Source organism: Lepisosteus platostomus, chromosome 11, assembly GCF_059453375.1.
Source record: "Lepisosteus platostomus isolate fLepPlt1 chromosome 11, fLepPlt1.hap1, whole genome shotgun sequence".
Lineage (NCBI taxonomy): Eukaryota > Metazoa > Chordata > Actinopteri > Semionotiformes > Lepisosteidae > Lepisosteus > Lepisosteus platostomus.
In genome coordinates, this window is record NC_142621.1 from 4,560,244 (window position 1) to 4,577,692 (window position 17,449).

Genomic DNA, 17,449 nt, shown 5'->3' on the forward strand with positions numbered 1-17,449 from the left:
ACTGATTGTCATTGTAAACGTCCCGGGTGTGCGCAATATTTTTATGGCGGCGCCTGGAGTACCACAGCCTTGTGGTAGGCCAGCCTGTATTCCTGAAACCTGCATGTATTTGATATGTCAGCAGTTAAAAAAGCGAAGGTGTGCGGTGCAGTGCTTCGGATTTTATGTGTTTTCTAATAGCGGTTTGAAAGATTCTGCCGTTCATAACGCTCTGGGCCCATATCGATCTTGCGCTTGTCTTGGTCCTTGCAGAATTCTCCCAACAACATAAGTGGCATTAGCAATCCACCCGGGACCCCGCGGGACGACGGCGAGCTGGGGGGCAACTTTCTCCACTCCTTCCAGAACGATAACGTGAGTACTGGGACGTGTCCCCCTGGCAGACGACTGTCCCACGTGTGCTTGGGCCCAGAGGAGAGGACGGGACGTTTTTATCCCAGCCGATCGAGTTTATGACACGTACTCCTCATCGGACTGTTTTGCTTGACAACAGTATGGAAGTTTGTCTTGAGGGCCTGAGAAGAATTCGCTTCTTTATCTGTCGGGCTGTCATATGAAGGTATTCTTCATGTGAATGGACAGGGGTTAGATCGTATTTCTGTGAACAAATCCTAGGAGCCTAGGAAAGGTATTTCATGCAAACGGTGTACGTTATTGGTTCTGTATTCACACAGTGAGGAAGTACAGGTAGCTTATGAAGGGAGTGGTGTACCTTGTGTTGAAGGTTCATACCAGAGGGTGCTGTGTCTGCTCAAGAGCGACCATCGCCCTTTTCCAGAACCTGTATTGGAACGTTCTGGTGAAGTATATGGAACACTATACTGGATCTAGAAATTTCAAATATTCAAATATTAACACTCAATTTAAAAAGAGGAGGGATCAAGTGTGTATTCATGTGAGAGCGAGGCTCTGTTTCTAGTAAGAGTCTGTGCATACCAGCCATAGAGTGATATCACTCCGGAAAAGTAGAAGCTCAAATAAATGCAACCACTTCGGTTTTGAACATTTTTATGTTCCCTAATCACAAGGTGCAGAACTCAAAAACATATCGTGAGTTGTTGAGTGTGGTGGCATGTTGGCACAGTGCTCAGCATTGCTTCCTTGCAGCGCTGGGGCCCTGGGTTCAAATCCGGACTTGGGATGTAGTCTGCATGGAGTTTGCATGTTCCGCCTACGTTCGTGTAGGTTTCCTCCCACAGTCCAAAGGCATGCTAGTAGGTTAATTGACAACTGGGAACATTGAACCTGGTGTGGGTGGGGGTGGGTGTGTCCTTTCTTGCTCCAGTGAGTTGCCAGTTTGGGCTCCGGCTCCCCCGCGACCCCCAGTGGGATGCAGTGGTGAGAAAAGGGATGGACGGACTTCTTAGTGCTCGTTATCTCTGTGATGGCTTCGAATGTAGAGCATTTTCAGGGGGTTCTCATGTCCTGCAAATACGTTACCTCCAGGTGAGCAGCCTCGCCGCTGCCACCCTGTGCTCCGTGCTGTGCGCTCGTCTTTCTGTGTGGAACAGCTGTCCTGTGTTGATGTCTTCCAGTACTCTCCCACCATGACGATGAGTGTGTGACTGCCCCACCCCCACCCACCCCCGCCCAGGACAAGAAAGAGTCAGCCATCGCTTGGAAGATAACCATATGCAAGAAGCAGTGTATCCGTTCGACAAAGAGCCGAGGAAGCACCCTGAATTTAGTTTCGCGCAATAACCAAGGACAAAAACATGGCTGAACTTCTTGTGTTCCATAAAACATGAAGGACAAAACTTTTTCAAGACGTGACAAAACCAGCTTCTGGAAGGATTATATACATACATGATGACACATTTTTAGTTACTTTTATTTTTTTTTCCCATCTCCCCCCCCAGTTATATTTTTTTTTTTCCCTGAGCGCAAAAAAAATAAACGGAAAGCTGACTCGACCTCTTCTGCTTTGTTCTTGAAAACTGTTGTCTTGTCTGTGCCGTGCCGAGCGGGGCTGATAGTCTAGATTTCGAGAGGTCCATTCGTGTCGTTGCTACGTTTTAAACTGGACAGTCTGCACGTGCGCTGTGGATTGGTTTTGAGAAGAAAAAATGGGACAGTAGGCAAGTCTTTTTTCCCCCCAATAAAGTCGTTCCTTCATCCCAGCTACAAGGTGTCTCTCAAGAAAGACATTTCTCAAAAACACACTTCTCCTTGGAATTCTCTGTTATGAACTCTCAGAAGATGCCTTGAACTTGGGGAATCTTAGTTTTTTTTATTATTTCTTTTTGATTTTTTTTAGATTAACATGAAGATCCTGCATACTGGACCTTGTGTGGGAGAATTCTGCTTTGAAAAAGATCCCTTTTACTAGGTTTAATTTAATTCTGTTTGTATAACTCCTCCAATATAACAAGTGCAGTAGATGCTTTCAAAGAATCCGCCTAAGTCTGCATTTACTGGAAAGTGGGCTATTTGGCTGAGGGTGAGAAAGAATGATCTCCCAAGCACTGCATTTGTCGACTTTCATTTGTATTTAAATGTTAGGTTCTGACTGCTGTTTTGTAGACATGCTCTGTTCAAAAGGAAGAAAACCCTCCATTCGTCAGGGGGGGAGTACAGAAAATGACACAAACCCTGTTGTACAGCGACATTGTGTGAAAGCTGGGATCTATGTACAGTACACTACCTGTAGATGGTCTTTTTTTAAGCCCACTTCTATAAAAAAAAAGTGTATCATGTAATGTATAAAATATTATCTGCCTGGACATACCTTTGTGCTGATTCTCGAACATTGTAGCTGTTTCTGTGTTTCTTACCTTGTAGTATGGTTATAATGAGAGACAAAGTAATTATTATACATTGTAGTTTGTGTTCAATATTTGTTGCTAATATTTTATCAAGGGATGATCCCCTCCCCCTCCCCAAAATCCCTGTTTCTGAACCCCAAAACCCTCTCTTCCTGATTTATTTTTATTCTACTTCTAATGCCAGATTTGTATTGATTTCTTGCTGCAGTTAGAGATATTTCATACTTTTTAAATAGTGAATTATTTAAATGTATTTTTATGTCTTTGCTTCAACTAGGCATTTCACCGTGCTTAGCTTAGGGTATTCGAGAGAAAGTATGGCAGCCTCACGACTGCAGTAAGAATAGAAAATGCAAAAAAAAAGGTTTTGTGGTATTGCTGTAAGCCTTTGGTCTTCAGGACGCTTTTTTTTAAGCGGAGAATTGTTCGCTTGGAAATGTAATTTTACAATAACTAAATTATTTGTCTTCATTGGTATGGGATGGTTTTTTTTTTTGAATGAAACAGTTCCCCAACCCCCACCCCCTCTCTCTCTCTCTCTTCCCTCCCCACACTGTAATAAATATCAAGATGAAACGGTCTTCATACTGGTTTGCTTCTGGAAATGTTTGCTCCTAGGCTGTACTGTTAAGACGTTCTAAAATATTGTGTTTTGGACCAAAACAATGGTGGAAATCCAACTGTTTCCTGCGGTATGTGAAGAGGATTCAAGCGGAGAGCCGCTGTGATCGTCTGTAGTGCCGCGGTTACTCTCGCTGGCCAAAGGCTGACCCTCCTGACCCCTTAGCTGACTGATAAATGTATCTGGATTTGTTCTATAGGAGCCTGTGGAGACCAGATACGTGGCAGATGGGAAAACCGTTTCTCTATGCTGCCACCTGCCATCGTAGCCTTTTATTGCAGTTTGTTGGAGGTGGAAAACAGTGTTTCATAGATGTACTGCCTCTGGGTTACCAGGACGCTATCAAACTGGCCTTTAGATTAGTTTATTTCTCAGGTTATGTTGCTGTTGTCGTCTCTGGGATTCTGCCCTGCACCGGCGAACCAGCGGGTTGCACTCTGCCTGGCTCAGACCCTGCTTGGTGCCGTGGTGTCCTGTGAAACCCAGCGAGGGTCCGGTTTCTCGGAAACATCTGGGCCAGTGCAGGGGAAAAATCAGTCCCCAGTGTTAATTACGCTCCAGGCCTTTCTAACAAACTGTATGTGGGAGTGGAAGCAAAGTGGGAACTGGCACAATTTCAGCAGTGCGTTGTCACTTTTCCCCCAGTCAGAGCAAGCCCAGTGCTGCAGTAAGTGTGATGATTAACCTCTCCAGCATGATGGAGCAGCAAGCCGTCTGTAACCCAGTGGCCTTCACTTAGAAGGCCGCTGTGCACAGCACAGTGTGAACTCGTGATGTGACCTAGAAGAGGAGTGAAAAAGGTTGGTCTATTACAGTTTCGTTTACTCCTGTCAGTATGAAGGAAGTGTCACATTTCTTCATGTAACTCAGATGAAGTACTTTGTATATGATGATGATCCGTTGCCTTGTGACTGTCATGAAAACATTCGGCGTTTATTAGAAAATGAAAGGAAAATGCTCTTAAACCTTTAAATGCATTAATTCTGTTGGAGACAGTGATGGAGCAGTTTAATTACATAGGATGGGCCTATAGGGTGCTGATGGGACTGGTGTTCTTGTAAGTAACTACATGCCTGAATTATTTATTCCCACTATTAGGCTTGATTGTTTTTTACATTGTAAATGAAAAGTTATTTAAGTGCTTTTGAAATAGATCATTTAAAAGTCTGTTAATGAGGGTGTTGGTAAGAACCAAATCTGTCCAGTGCTCTTTTTTTTTTTTCAGCGACGGGGGTTGAAGGCCATTTTGCAAACAATATAATTCCAGTAAACTTTGTAAAACATAATCGCCCATAACAGATCCCCCTACCATTAAAAAACATAACTTGGCAAGAATGGAAAAAGACAAAGAATTATAAGCTTTCATTTTCTCTTTATTTTGAACCTGATGTGGATTGTAAAAGTCACAGAGACAAATGCAGATCGGTTCTCCAGACAGTGGCGAGAGAAGATGGAATAAATCGGACGTCTCCATCACTCCGATCGCACAGTGGTGTATATCCAAGCAACGAGCAGTGCCCAGGAGTGAAGAGGGTGGAATTTCACTGGCCACTCACACGGCTCCGTGCAAGTACAACGCAAGGAATTTCCTGAATGTGTTGGGCTGATATCCTGATAAGCCAGCAGGAACCTTAAGAGACGGAGAGATTTACTTACACTATGTATCAGGTAACACTGGTCTCTACTAAATATTCTGGGTGTTTTCTTCTATATATCTACCTGGCATTTTAAATGCACAAGATTAAAATTACACTCTGTACAGTGTCGCTTGGGTTGTATTCGTTTACAAGGATTTAAAGTAACTTGGAGCTAGCAAACCCCAGATCCTGCGAAATGTACCAGCTAATGCAGTGATTTTGCTCACTGGTGGTTGTGCAATATATACAAGTTCATACATTTAACCAGCCCCTATAGTTCTGTTCATGAAGAGGGATTTTCAATGCATAGCATCCTTCTGACTTAATAGGGAAGCCTTTGTAGATGCAATACTGTACTGACTCATCATTGTTACGTGGGACAGCCCCCTTGTGGTCATGCAACAAACTAGCATGTCCTTTTCAATCAATTGGAGGACAATACACTGTCAATAAATCTCATTATAAAACAGCAGTAATGTGCAGCAAGTAAAACTTCACATCTAAGTCACATGGATCCTGTCTTAAACCCTTTGTGCTATTTTACACAAAACAAGCTCTAGTTTTGAGGTGGATATTTCCCATAGCCCAAATCTGGATTTTTAAGGGAAGAATGGTTTGGAATAATTAATTTTCCAATTTCATGGCGTCTGCCAGATTGTATTAAACAAAAGCACTGATTACACAAGTTCTTATAGATATGCCTAAGGCAAATATAAGATTCCCTTTTCAAACAACAGAGCATAAAGTAATTTTCCTGACGGCATCTTTGTAGCAGATGCACTGCCACTGTATTGAAGAGGAATGACTGGTAAATTCATGAATTTGCTGCTTAACATTTTTCATCAACGGGGTCCACTGTGAATATCACATACTAGTAGTGTCCTGTATGTGGAATCAGTACAAGCTATACCCCTGCGACGCAGGTGCTGTCTTGTGGGATTCTGTCCCATCCCTCCCCTACAGCCTGGACAAGCACATGTGAGCCCTAGACGCCCGATGTTCCGGCTGGGAAACTGTCACATTAAGATTAGCCTGGAGGGAGGGCAGCCTGTGAGATCCCAGGACGTAATCAGCAGACTGTAGCTCCATGCAGTCAGGTTACCATCAGCTACCCCCATCTATAGCTCTGTAATGACTGGTCCTGCCCCGATCATCACAGTGGGATTATAATAATAATAATAATTGCTTACACTTATATAGCGCTTTTCTGGACACTCCACTCAAAGCGCTTTACAGGTAATGGGGACTCCCCTCCACGACCACCAATGTGCAGCATCCACCTGGATTCTCAACCGTAGTGGCAAGGCCCTGGACTGGTGCTCTCCCAGACAAAGGCCTCAGTGCCAGGCTGCTTTTCACTTGCCCTGTTACATAGTGCTGGCTGTGGATACCCTTGAGCCCTTGACGTTATCCCACCTCTGACATAAGCATGCAGGGAGGTGTTGATCTCCTGATAAACAGGGCACATCGGTTCCCTTCCCCCTACTCTTGATTTTTTTTCACCGGGATTGACATTTAACAGATTAAACCACCGCATTACCTAGACCCAGTCAGCTCCCTACGGAGGTGATCTGGCACTACTTCTGCCGCAAAGTCCCTCGAGTGCATGGTGAACGCGAGAGATTTAACGACCGAAGAAAAAAACATTTGAATGCCAAAAACACTTAATAGATATTTAAAGCCTGTCTACTTCCTTCTTCTAAAAAAAACATACACGGGGAGAAGGACGTTTCTCCTGCTGCTGAGCATGGCTAGACCATACCTCAACAAGCAGAAGACGTGAAGAGCATAACCCATACCCCTTCAGCCTGGCTTCTGCGGTTAAACCGAATCAAGTGGGATCATCAAAAGGGTTTTTACTTACTTTGACAACCTTCTTCTTAATCAGCGGGAGGCATTTCGCGTAGTCGTAAAGCAGCTGATCCTGATCCACCCACGCCAGGTTTTTCACACCTGTGTCCGGGCTCAGCTCCGTGGTGTTGAGCTGGAACACGACGAACTGGAACAGTCGGCCGTCGGTGGCTATGCTCTGCACCACGATGGGCTGCTCCAAGATCCGGGGCTGATCCTGAGTGCAGAGTAAAAAAAAAAAAGGCACCCTTCTCTCTCTTTTCTTTCACCCTGCAAAAATCCCTGTGAACATGGATAGGAACGTGCAGACTCCACACAGAAGAAGCAATAGTCTAGAATCTAACCCGGACCCAAGAAGCTAGGAGGCAGGGCTCCTTTTTCATGTTTTTTTGTTCCTCAGTAGCTGAAACACGGATAGGTTTTCATTAAATCAGAAGTTCTAAAAACAAGCTCAGAGGAGCAGGGCAGGTGATCCCTTCTGCACAAGCCACAGCATGCAGGGATGCACCTTCCTACACTGCTCTACTCCTGCTGAAGAGCTGCCCCCCACCCCTCTAGACCTCACTGCAGCCACAACATCCTCTTGCAGGAGGAAGTTCACTGTCATCCCTTCTGAAAGGGATGAAAAAAGCCCTTCACTCAGCACTGCACGCAGGTGTTTTCCACGTGTTCAGCGCGCAGCCTGTGTTTTAACAAGTCCTATTGCAGTTGCATTTGTCATCTCTTTCATGGTTTCCAAAGCAGAATTAAAGGCTGTCCCATCCTTGACCTACAGGAAATGGTGTTAACACACAAGGCTGAGAGAAAGGGCTCCTGGATGCCACCTGGCCTCTGCCACCCATGTATAAGCCAGCTACTTGCATGCGCTGCAGCACCTACCCCATAGAGAGCCTGGGCCCTTGCCAGCGCGTTCCCGAAGGCGAACATGACCATCTTGGCACGGAGCTGCTCCGGCCTCAGCCGGGGCCCATCCTCGCCCGACTCGCAGAAGAACACCGTGTGGGCGTGGGGGTAGGGGTAGCCGTCTCCGAACCCTGCAGGCCGGACAGGGGGTCAGGGGTTAGACCTCCTGCAGAGACGAGGCCTCCTCCGTTCCCCTGTGCGCAGGGGCCTCCGTTGGCCAAAACAGAAATCTCTGATCGGGGATTAAATGCACCGCTTTTGCTTTGAAATGCTTTGTACAAAAACAAGGGAGTGTTTCGCTCATGTGTGAAATGTTCGGTTAACCAATCTGCTTCAACATCAAGGACCTGTAAGAATCTCGGGTGTAAAAACCTCTTCAGAATTCCTCGGAGAAGAAGAGCCTTTTCTCAGGGTGCTGAGTCTAGAACACAGACTTGATCCAAGTGTACTTAATCATACGGGGTAGAGAGACAAGGACAGGGGGTCCACATGGGAAACTTTAGGGGAGTTAATTTAGGATAGAGACTGGGAAACACTTCATTACCCAAAGCTACAGGCTTCCCAGCCAGGGGTGTGAGGCCCAAACTCTGGGCTCCTCTAAGAAATGACTGGACAAAATTTCACTTTCACTTGGCTACTCAACCCAACGCCCAGACCAGCAATATGGGCGCCACTTGATTGCAAACTTCTCCCCGTGATCTTATCGATGGCTGGATCTAAGCAATCCAGGTAAAATGCATTAAAAAAAAAACATTTATAGAATCTTTTATTTTTCTCTGTCAATCGTAAAAGCTGAGCGAGCAGGTGGAAGACCAAGCCCAGATGACTTGTGTGCAGATGTTGAGAGGCGGCAGGAGCAATCCCCTACCCGTGTGGCTCTTCTCCTGGCAGACGTGCACGCGCTGCAGGTCGATGGTGGGGGAGATGGGATAGAAGGTGTCCAGAACGTGTTGCTCAGTGCCCAGCACCTCCTCTGTCCCAGCGATCACAGGCAGCGGAGAGCTGCTGTTCAGGAGCAGCCCATTCTGTCCTCGGACTTGGAAGAGATCGGCATCTGTACAAAATTCAGACACAGCCCTGATTCCACCACTTGCCTTCAGAGACTGCAATAAAACTCATTTATTGCAATAAAAACAGGTTAAAATCTGTGATGCTCCTGGGCAGAAGTTTTTTTGTGAAGCACAAATGATGCCTAGTTTGAATTTATTTTTGCGTACTTTACAGATCCAAAGAATCATTGACTGTCACTTGAGATTCCCCCCTCTTACTTAAGGAGAGCACACAGATATTTATGTCCTTGAGCTGCAGTCCCATATAAGCACATCTGGTTTACTGGGCAGTTCTCACATATCTGAAGAGTTTTAAAGCTGTGTAATAAGGAATGAGTTTAACTAGTTTTTATTTTGCCATTCAGATACCTAAGAAGCATCTATTTAAAAACTAATTCACACCAGACACAACACACTTGTCTAGAATGGAAGCAAATATGCTTCAGTATTTCTCATTCACAAAGCAGGAGAAAGTGGGGAAGTTCTACATTCAAAGTAGTGCAAAAAGATGGGGGTATAATCTACAACCTACAACAAGCATATATGATAAAACCATTCATTTTCTAAAACATTTTCTAAGATAGACCCTGGATTTTGTGCATTGCTCATCTTCTGTCCAGTGTGAAATATTCTTAACAAAAGTACAGGTTCTATTGATTTTACTTCTCCACTGCTTGTTTCCTGTCTTTGCACACTGTTTAGTACGAACAGGCCATTTACTGTGCAACGCCTGAAGTTCAGTTATAGCATTTCTGAAACACAAGCAAACCTCTGCTCCAACAGGCTGACAGAGTGTACTTTTCAGCCAGCATCCTCTTGGACAGTGAAGGGTGTTTGAACTGTAAGGTTCCACACAGGTGCAGTAGGTTCCTCAGCAAGACTGGACTGCAAAACAGACAAGTGTAGCTTGAGAGTCACATAGCTGCAGGGTCCCCCAGTGCACGTAAGGAATCAAAGCCTGTAATAACCTGGGCATCAGCACAGTGGTCTCCTAGCAGAGTCTTAACGATCTTCCTGTGATGAAGTCTTGGGATGGGAGTTTAATTTTCTCTTACCGGGCGTATAAACAGCACGAACAGAAAAATAACCGTATTTTTTCGGGTTTTTTTGTGAAAGGTTCTTCTAGCTTAGCTCAGCTAAAATCCCTCCCATCTGGTCGTAAAATGAAAAGAAGACTAGGAGAGGTCAGTTCCAGAACTGATGGTAGTAACTGGTTAGGGATGAATTGAATTCAGATTCCCTGAGCCTGCTTTCCCCAGTGACAGACTGGGTGTTTCTTAAGGATCTAATTATCATTAAAGGAATAAAAAAAATTCACAGGGCTCCACCATCATACTTTGTTCATAAGTGATGAAATTCCATTTGTGTTCTGCAGCTCAAGAGCTCAGTAGTGAAACAGCTGCAGGAGGATCTCGGCCATTAATGAAAAACAGAAACACTGGGAAGGCACTGCCAATTATTAGAAATTATTTTTACAGCCATTTAAAAATACGCTACGGTGCCAATTTTGTTTTTTTAAAAAAGCTATCCTTCAAATCGAATCAAAGACGGCTTCATTTCTGTTTACTGTATATTACGATTAATGATCAAAGCGGGACTCTTATTCGCACATGAAGATGGGACGTGACATTTGGGTTTTTTCCATTAATGCTCCCACCTTCGCATGAGGCAGAAGAAGAAATAAAAGAAATGTTAAGCGATACAACACCTCTGTGATAAAAGGCAGCTCTCTGTGCTATAAAGGGCATCCTTCCCAAGACGTAATGAGCGATATCAAAGCCTTGGCAATGCCGAAGGACAAGATCAGTAGAAGGGGCTCTTTAAGCAAAGAAATCCTGCCCTGCTGTGTGCTGCATTAATTAGTAAAAACCTTATTCGGACAGTCCCACTGAGAAGACGACTGCCCTGCATTTACTGATGGTCATTAGATTTCACTTTGTCAATATCCCCCGGGGAGCAAAATGTCACATTCCACATTTAAACCAGAGAAGTGATTAAGCCTTTTCAAAGACCAAATGAAAGATCAAAAAGCAGAAAGGTTCCCCAGAACAATGGACGATATTAAAGAAACGGCCTGGAAAAACATCTTTCTTCAACAATCCCGTCTTCTGCAGCATTCTAGACGATGGAGTGGTTTTTATTTTTTGTGTTCCATCAGTCCCATTACGCGTTCTTAAATATGAGTAATGGCACGGACCCCCAAAGCGAAACTGACCCAACGAGATCAGTCACGCGGGATTTTGGACTCACCAGAACCTCTCTCTTGTGGGCCGGGTTTTGGTGGTGTCCCAGAACCGGGCGTGGCTGATTGCTTGCTGGACTCTCTCGTCCTGGTCCTCAATCCGATTGGCTGGGTCCTCAGCCAGACAGAGGATCTGTGGTGGCAGCCCTTGTATCAGCTTGGCCTTGGTAAGCCACAGTGCTTGTCTAACACCTACCAACAGACAGATGGACAGACAGACAGAACGTCACTCCAGACGAGAGCCTGGCCACACTGGACACCCTCACTGGGTATATTGACTAAAACCAAACGGAGCTCTACTCGGAGATAGCTGCAATACTAACAGCTTACACCCCAGACAGACTCTTACAACCCTCCGTAGTTGTCCCGACATCATTTTCATACCATGGAAGGATCCATAAAAGATGCCACATGTCCCCAACACTGAGAAATGAGGGGCAATTTATTCCCCCCTCAAAAAATAACACTTCCCAAAATGGGACAAGTTTCCCCAAAGGACACGCATTTTACTACGGCTCTCACAAACGTTCATCAGTGCGTCAACCAATTATACTAATGAATGCAAAACACTCACAGTGCAGTGTTAACACAGTGCGTTTTGACGTTGTATTTACATAAACGAATTAATATGAACTACTTCTGGTACTTAATCAACAAGTGCTTAATTTACATTTCTGCTCAAATACGCAACTAGGGTGCAGTTACAGTATAGCTTCTAATATATTAGCCCCCGTTAGCCGTAATACCGATTGAAAACAGATCACAGCATTTATTTAGCGGAGTTTTACGTAGATCAGTAACAAATGAAGCACGTTTGAAGAAGGTTTTACTATATCATTCATAAAATGCAGTACAGTTCTGATTCCCTAGTTGATCGCACAGACATCAGCGGTACAACAAAACTATTAATGCTGATCGTAGTAGTTATTTTTGTAAGAAAATATTAATTCACCTTCTAGGATGCTCGTCCTCTGGTGGAATATATAACAGGGTTTGTCCTTGTACAGCGGCATCTCCTCATACTTGGGCCCCATGTAATGGTAAGGATCGTGCCAGTCCCGGCGCCAGTGCGAGAATACTGGTTTTGCTAATCCGGGGACATAGTGCATCCTGTCCGCGTAGGTGATGCGCTCCAATCCGGGGATATCAATAACCTTCTCCTCTTTACTTTGCGGTGGTCCCCTAGAGAACAGACAACGGCAAGTGGAGAAGAACCGGCGCCTTGAAAACTCATCTCGGCAAATCTGCGAGTAGACTCTGCCTCCCGGGATCTCGGCTTTTCTCGTTTTAAAAGTATTTAGCGTCACAAAGGGTTCTGCCGCCCTAAAGCGCTGCAGAATCACTTTGGACATTTCAGATACCACTACAGCCTTCTGTTATAAGACTAAAAAATGTACGTGTGACAAGTGTGCTGTCCTGTAACCCTGTAATCACTGTACAGCACTGGAGGCGGCCATCTTGCACCGCCGACGGAATTGTGGGTAGCGCTTTAGTGAGGCGTAAGAAACCGTGAACAAAGTCTGTTTTAGCAGCTGTGTGTTGAATACGTTTTAATAAAAAACCTTTAGTCAAACACACACAAACCTATGCATATATTCTATTAAAAATAGATATGAATACAATTATTGCAAGATTTAATTTAATTTAAAAGTTCCTGTTTAACAACACGTTTGATAGAAAATGCGGTATTTGCAGAAAATCCCTTGGAAATATCCCGTGATCATCAATGAGAGGTAATGTTGTCAACTAAAGTTTTGTGGGTTTTGTTGTCGTTTTAAAAAAACAAACACAATTGGTTTAATTGTATTATGTGGATTAATCGACAAACGAAGTATTTGGCTTTGAATCTGGAGAAAATAGCATTCAGTCTGCATGCAGTTGGTGACTAAAGTAGCGCAGATATACTGTTGTATATTGTCAATCACCTGAAGCCTTACGTACAGGTGGAACTAATGGAAATCTACGTCAAGAATAAAGACCAGTAAGTTATTTCTGTATACCAAAGACAATGTAAACATCACATGCACAGTAAAGACGATAGCAAAACATTTCATCTGGCCATAGCAATTGACCCCGTACTGTGAACTGAACATTGAGTTCAACTATAATTGGCGTAAAATGTAAAACGGCAACTAACTGAACAGCAGTGGCCGCAGTGTAGCTTCTGAGCTGTGTGTGATGAAGCTAAAAATGTATCCCCTCGGCCGCCCCCCTGTGCTGCTTTTGCCTGTTCAGCAGATGCATCGCGAAGATGAGGAGGAGGAAGAGTCGGCCTGGGCCCGTTTGAGGCCGAGGGAGCCGCTGGTGTCCGAGTGCTGCGGCAGCGGCTGCCGGCCCTGCGTGTTCGACACCTACCGCCAGCAGCTGGACAGCTGGACCCGAGCCCGAGCCAGGGGCGACATCTCCCTGCTCCGCGGGGACGGACGGCCTGCGGTGGTAAAGGGTTGTTCCTGGGGCTCTTCTCGTTTCGAGCTGGGGTTGATAGCCATTCGCGGCCAGCTGATCATGTTTTTGTTTTTTGTTTTTTTTTTAAGTCACATTAACGCGGCTTTCGCGTTGCGTAAAGAGGCATACTGTAGTCGTGAGACAAGGAATAGATCAATGTAAAAACGTGGTCAAGGAATAATGATGCTAAACACAATCTTAAATGGTTCAGGATATGTACCCTGTACTCGTCAACTTGTCGGGCCTGCCTGCGGATAATGTCAAACGAGTTACAATCTTGAGTGCCATGTTCTTGATTGCCTGATATAATTGTGCCGCAGCAGTAGTTTCAAAGAGTGAGACGTTCCGTGTTCCCTTTGAGGCAGAGGAATGAGGCCATCCTGAGCACAGAGTCTTTCAGTGCCTTTCAGCTGGAGTCTGTGGAAGTATTGACAGAAGACACCTGCCTGTATAGATTCAAGCTGCCAGTCAGTGCCAGTCTGGGGCTAGGTTTAGGACAACATCTCGTGTTAAGGTAAGGTGTCTGAGTGCTGACAGATTGAATCAATTAATGGGAGGCACTTAATCCACGTACTGGAACTGCTTCTTTCCAGTTTAAATCTTCGGTCAAGCAGTGGGCGCAAGGCAGGCTACACCCTGGACAGGACGCCAGTCGTCCCGCAGGCCACACAAACACACACTCATACCAGGGCCAGTTTTCCCCGAAGCCAGTTCACCTACCAGTATGCCTTTGGACTGTGGGAGGAAACTGGAGCAGGTGTTAGCACTGCCGACTTGCAGAGCTGGGGTCCTGGTTCAGTGCTTGGAGTGCTGTCTGTGTGGAGTTTGTCTTTTCTTTTTTTAAAGAACAGGAAGTAAAACTTGGGACAGCTCTTCAAATTACAATATTATAATTTATTAGGGAAACTCAAGATTCCCAGTGCACAGCAGTCTAGCCACTCCAGAACACAACTCCACCTGTACAGCAGGGCGGTCGCACAAGCAGTACCGACAAAGCAGAAAAGCAACAAAAATCAAAGTTCACAAGCTCCTCTATGAACACTCAGCCGAAAAGGTACAGAAGCTTTGCAGGACCCAGAAGTGGTGTTGGCGCCGATACACGAGCCTGCAGCTGGTTCGCTGTGGAGTGGATTAATCTGCAGAGCAATGAGGCCCAGGCTTCACCCACATGATGCCAAGAGAAAACAGATCGATTCTGCACAGAAAAATATGTGTGTTCATGAGGGTTTCTTCCCACAGTCTAAACACATACTGGTAGGGTGTCTGTGTCTGCCCTGCGATGGATGGGCGTCCCATCCAGGGTGTGTCCTTGCACCCATTTCTTGCTGGGAGAGACTCCGCCTGCCCTGTGACCCTGTACTGGATAAAGCAGTTAAAAAATGGATGCATGAAGTCCTGTGTATTCCTGTACTCCGACAGTTTTTGGTTTTGTACTGCTTCATTGTAAAGAAACATTCGAGGTGCTCTTGTAAAAAGGTGCTACATAAAACAAAGGATATCGTCGTTATCAGTATTCCTTGCAAATGATTAATTTTGGATTTCCAGGAGCGATGTCGAAGGCCTGCAGGTGCAGAGAGCATACACCCCAGTTAACCCCATCCATGCAGAGGGGTACTGTGAATTTCTCATCAAGGTAACGAGAAGAGCCTTCTCCTGCTGTGTTTGGATTCGCGTTCGTGTATTTTCAATATATGAAACCATTAAGCCATTTTTTGGGATGAAACACTCAAAAAGTATTCTCCAGTCTTCACGTTAGCGGAATACCTATCCTTTAACCGCACAAATTTTGAATGGGTGGGGAGGATCTGAGGAATTGAATTGACTGTGGAGCACAGGACACAATAAAAATGGAAGAGTAAACACAGGCAGGGGTGACTAAAGGCTGATTCAAAACACATTCACTTCAGCTGTTAGTTCATTTTTGCTCGTGTCTTATAAGCGGAAGGCTAATCACCCGTTTTATGTCCAGTTATTTGTAAACCCTCAATATGGAATGAATAAATAATACCAGATGGGTATTATCTCTTACTCTCAGGATGTGTTGCTGTTTGTATCTTGACGTTCCGTGGCAGTTCCTGCAGTTATTTTGTTTTCCACTCTCGCAAAAGCTCCGCCATGACGGGATGATGTCTCCGTACATAAAGACCTGGAAGGAAGGAGATCTTGTTGAGTGGCGTGGACCATTTGGGGGCTTTCCCTACGCACCTAATAAGGTTTTTACAATTCCGTTAACTTCGTTTCCATCACTAAAGTTGATGTTAAACCGGGATCTTTCCGTTGTAAGAATATTTCTCTTTAATGGAAGCACATTGGGTTGGCTGCTCTCCTGTCTGTCCGGAGTGACAGCGCAATGCTCTTGTGTTTTAGTTCGGACAGCTCCTGATGATTGCCTCGGGCACAGGCATAGCTCCCATGATCCCCCTGCTACAGCACATCACTGACAATGAAGAAGACGAGACCTTTGTCACCCTGGTCTGCTGCTTCAGAACGTATAAGGACATCTATATGAAGACGTTTCTTCAGGAGCAGTCGCGGTTCTGGAATGTTAACACGTTCTTCGTGCTCAGCAAGGTGGGTGTGAGCTGCGGCAAATTTTCTTCAATGTACGTATTGCCCTTTCACTCCTATTTTCTCCTTTAGTTTTTATTAATTAGGAATCATGAGTTGTTTCGCATATACCCAACCAAGTTGGAGTGGACAGTTGTCTTTAGATTCAGCTCTTTGGCAATTATTCCTATACACGTCCAGCTGGAGAGCTCCACAGCACCTGACAGGAGAGTTAATGCTGATTGGAGGAGAGCACATCTCTCAGTGACATCACAGCAAGGCTGCCGGCACCTGGCAAGTTGCTGGATTTTCTTTTGCACTAAAAGCACTATGGTCTGGTAACCTAAGCCTACCCCATTGCTAGCTGCACGCTGCGGATGACAGTTAGCTAGTTAGTTATTTTTGCTATAGCAATTCCTAAATAGTATCACTTCAGCATATACTAAACACAGGTGGAAATGGTATAGTGAATGTCCTCTAATTTAACAGCCATTATTCTCAGTGATTTGGTTTTTGTAGACTGATTCGTGGAAGAGAGTAGTTTTCTTCTGAGTGGAGGTTCCTACAGTTTTCAGTCCGTCTTTTTTTGTTGCTGCTGCTGTTGTAGCTGGAAGCTGAACTGCTGCAGTTGGATAAGTCTCTTGTTTATCCTTCTGGTTTAGCAAGAAAGCCTTGACAGTCTTCCCTGGAGTTACCGTGAGAAAACTCACCTTGGCCGACTGAACTTGGACACGTTGAAGACTGTGGTGGAGTCTTGTAAGAAACCGCCGTTTGCACTGATATGTGGTTCTGTGACCTTTAATGAAGACGTATTTAACTTTCTGAGGAGCATTGGACTCAAAGAAGATTCCTGCTACAGGTTTTAAAATCAGGAGTGGTGGGAACTCAGTGGGGCAAATGGAAGAGCTTTCTGCACAAAAAGTCAAAGTCTCTAAGGTGTGCCTCAGGTCTCGTGATGTACACACTTTGTGTCAGTGTGGAGATGCATGTGCAATATAGTTTATAATATTTTGCAGAAATGATTCAGGGAGGTATATTTCATGAGTGCGTGTTCCACTAAAATGTAAACAGGTTCCTCCAAAAACATTTAATTGCATTGGACAGTAATGGATCTGATTTTCTTCTATATGCAGTGCTGTGGTCATTTATCCTGTTTTATGGTGTGATCCTCATTGTGTGTATTGTAGGGAGATCCTACAATAAAACAGACTTCTCAGAAAATGATTTTTGGCTTAAAGAACTATTCCTCACACTCTAAATTATACCTATTTATTATCTGTAATTATTGTATATAATTTACATTTAATATGTTTATGATAGGTGTGCTGTACATATTTATTATTACACGTGTGTGAAAGCATGTACAAATACATATGTACTGTATATCA

General features: G+C 44.6%; 3 protein-coding genes across 12 annotated transcripts in view; 2 read left to right on the forward strand and 1 right to left on the reverse strand.

The window, feature by feature from the left end:
* The window catches only part of LOC148651819 (single-stranded DNA-binding protein 3), a 68,435-nt gene extending 65,089 nt beyond the window's left edge, over window positions 1-3,346 (forward strand). For all 4 annotated transcript variants that reach the window (XM_088598003.1, XM_088598005.1, XM_088598004.1 and 1 more), the window contains 2 exons: window positions 253-354; window positions 1,536-3,346. In XM_088598003.1, coding sequence (XP_088454129.1) covers window positions 253-354; window positions 1,536-1,565 — 132 coding nt within the window. In that variant the 3' untranslated portion in view covers window positions 1,566-3,346. The remainder of the gene's footprint in view (window positions 1-252; window positions 355-1,535) is intronic.
* A 1,393-nt stretch (window positions 3,347-4,739) lies between these two features.
* mrpl37 (mitochondrial ribosomal protein L37) lies at window positions 4,740-12,556 on the reverse strand. Its single transcript, XM_088598001.1, has 7 exons — window positions 12,022-12,556; window positions 11,078-11,261; window positions 9,597-9,712; window positions 8,647-8,832; window positions 7,755-7,909; window positions 6,889-7,092; window positions 4,740-5,017 (listed from the first exon to the last, which is right to left on the reverse strand). The coding sequence occupies exons 1-7, from the start codon at window positions 12,419-12,421 to the stop codon at window positions 4,940-4,942; spliced, it is 1,323 nt and encodes a 440-aa protein (XP_088454127.1). The 5' UTR covers window positions 12,422-12,556; the 3' UTR covers window positions 4,740-4,939.
* A 115-nt stretch (window positions 12,557-12,671) lies between these two features.
* On the forward strand, window positions 12,672-17,285 carry LOC148651821 (NADH-cytochrome b5 reductase-like). 7 transcript variants are annotated; one of them, XM_088598018.1, is made up of 7 exons: window positions 12,672-12,802; window positions 13,308-13,505; window positions 13,880-14,028; window positions 15,060-15,147; window positions 15,623-15,727; window positions 15,882-16,085; window positions 16,724-17,285. In XM_088598018.1, the coding sequence occupies exons 2-7, from the start codon at window positions 13,308-13,310 to the stop codon at window positions 16,925-16,927; spliced, it is 948 nt and encodes a 315-aa protein (XP_088454144.1). In that variant the 5' UTR covers window positions 12,672-12,802; the 3' UTR covers window positions 16,928-17,285. The 7 variants fall into 7 exon arrangements, with proteins under 7 accessions (XP_088454144.1, XP_088454145.1, XP_088454146.1 ...); XM_088598019.1 differs by having other exon boundaries at window positions 12,676-12,802; window positions 13,305-13,505; XM_088598020.1 differs by lacking the exon at window positions 12,672-12,802 and adding an exon at window positions 12,809-13,050 and having other exon boundaries at window positions 13,305-13,505.
* The last annotated feature ends 164 nt before the right edge of the window (window positions 17,286-17,449 follow it).

Excerpts from the sequence above, each read along its gene's own strand:
- LOC148651821 (XM_088598017.1), top strand. The coding sequence starts at position 13,248 with ATGAAGCTAAAAATGTATCCCCTCGGCCGCCCCCCTGTGCTGCTTTTG. Across the intron at positions 14,029-15,059 it reads GGACAACATCTCGTGTTAAG|GAGCGATGTCGAAGGCCTGC; the intron begins GTAAGGTGTCTG and ends TTGGATTTCCAG. Across the intron at positions 15,148-15,622 it reads ACTGTGAATTTCTCATCAAG|CTCCGCCATGACGGGATGAT; the intron begins GTAACGAGAAGA and ends CTCTCGCAAAAG.
- mrpl37 (XM_088598001.1), bottom strand. The coding sequence starts at position 12,421 with ATGTCCAAAGTGATTCTGCAGCGCTTTAGGGCGGCAGAACCCTTTGTG. Across the intron at positions 9,713-11,077 it reads CCCACAAGAGAGAGGTTCTG|TCCAGTCTTGCTGAGGAACC; the intron begins GTGAGTCCAAAA and ends TCTGTTTTGCAG. Across the intron at positions 7,093-7,754 it reads GGGCCCAGGCTCTCTATGGG|GATCAGCCCCGGATCTTGGA; the intron begins GTAGGTGCTGCA and ends CTCTGCACTCAG.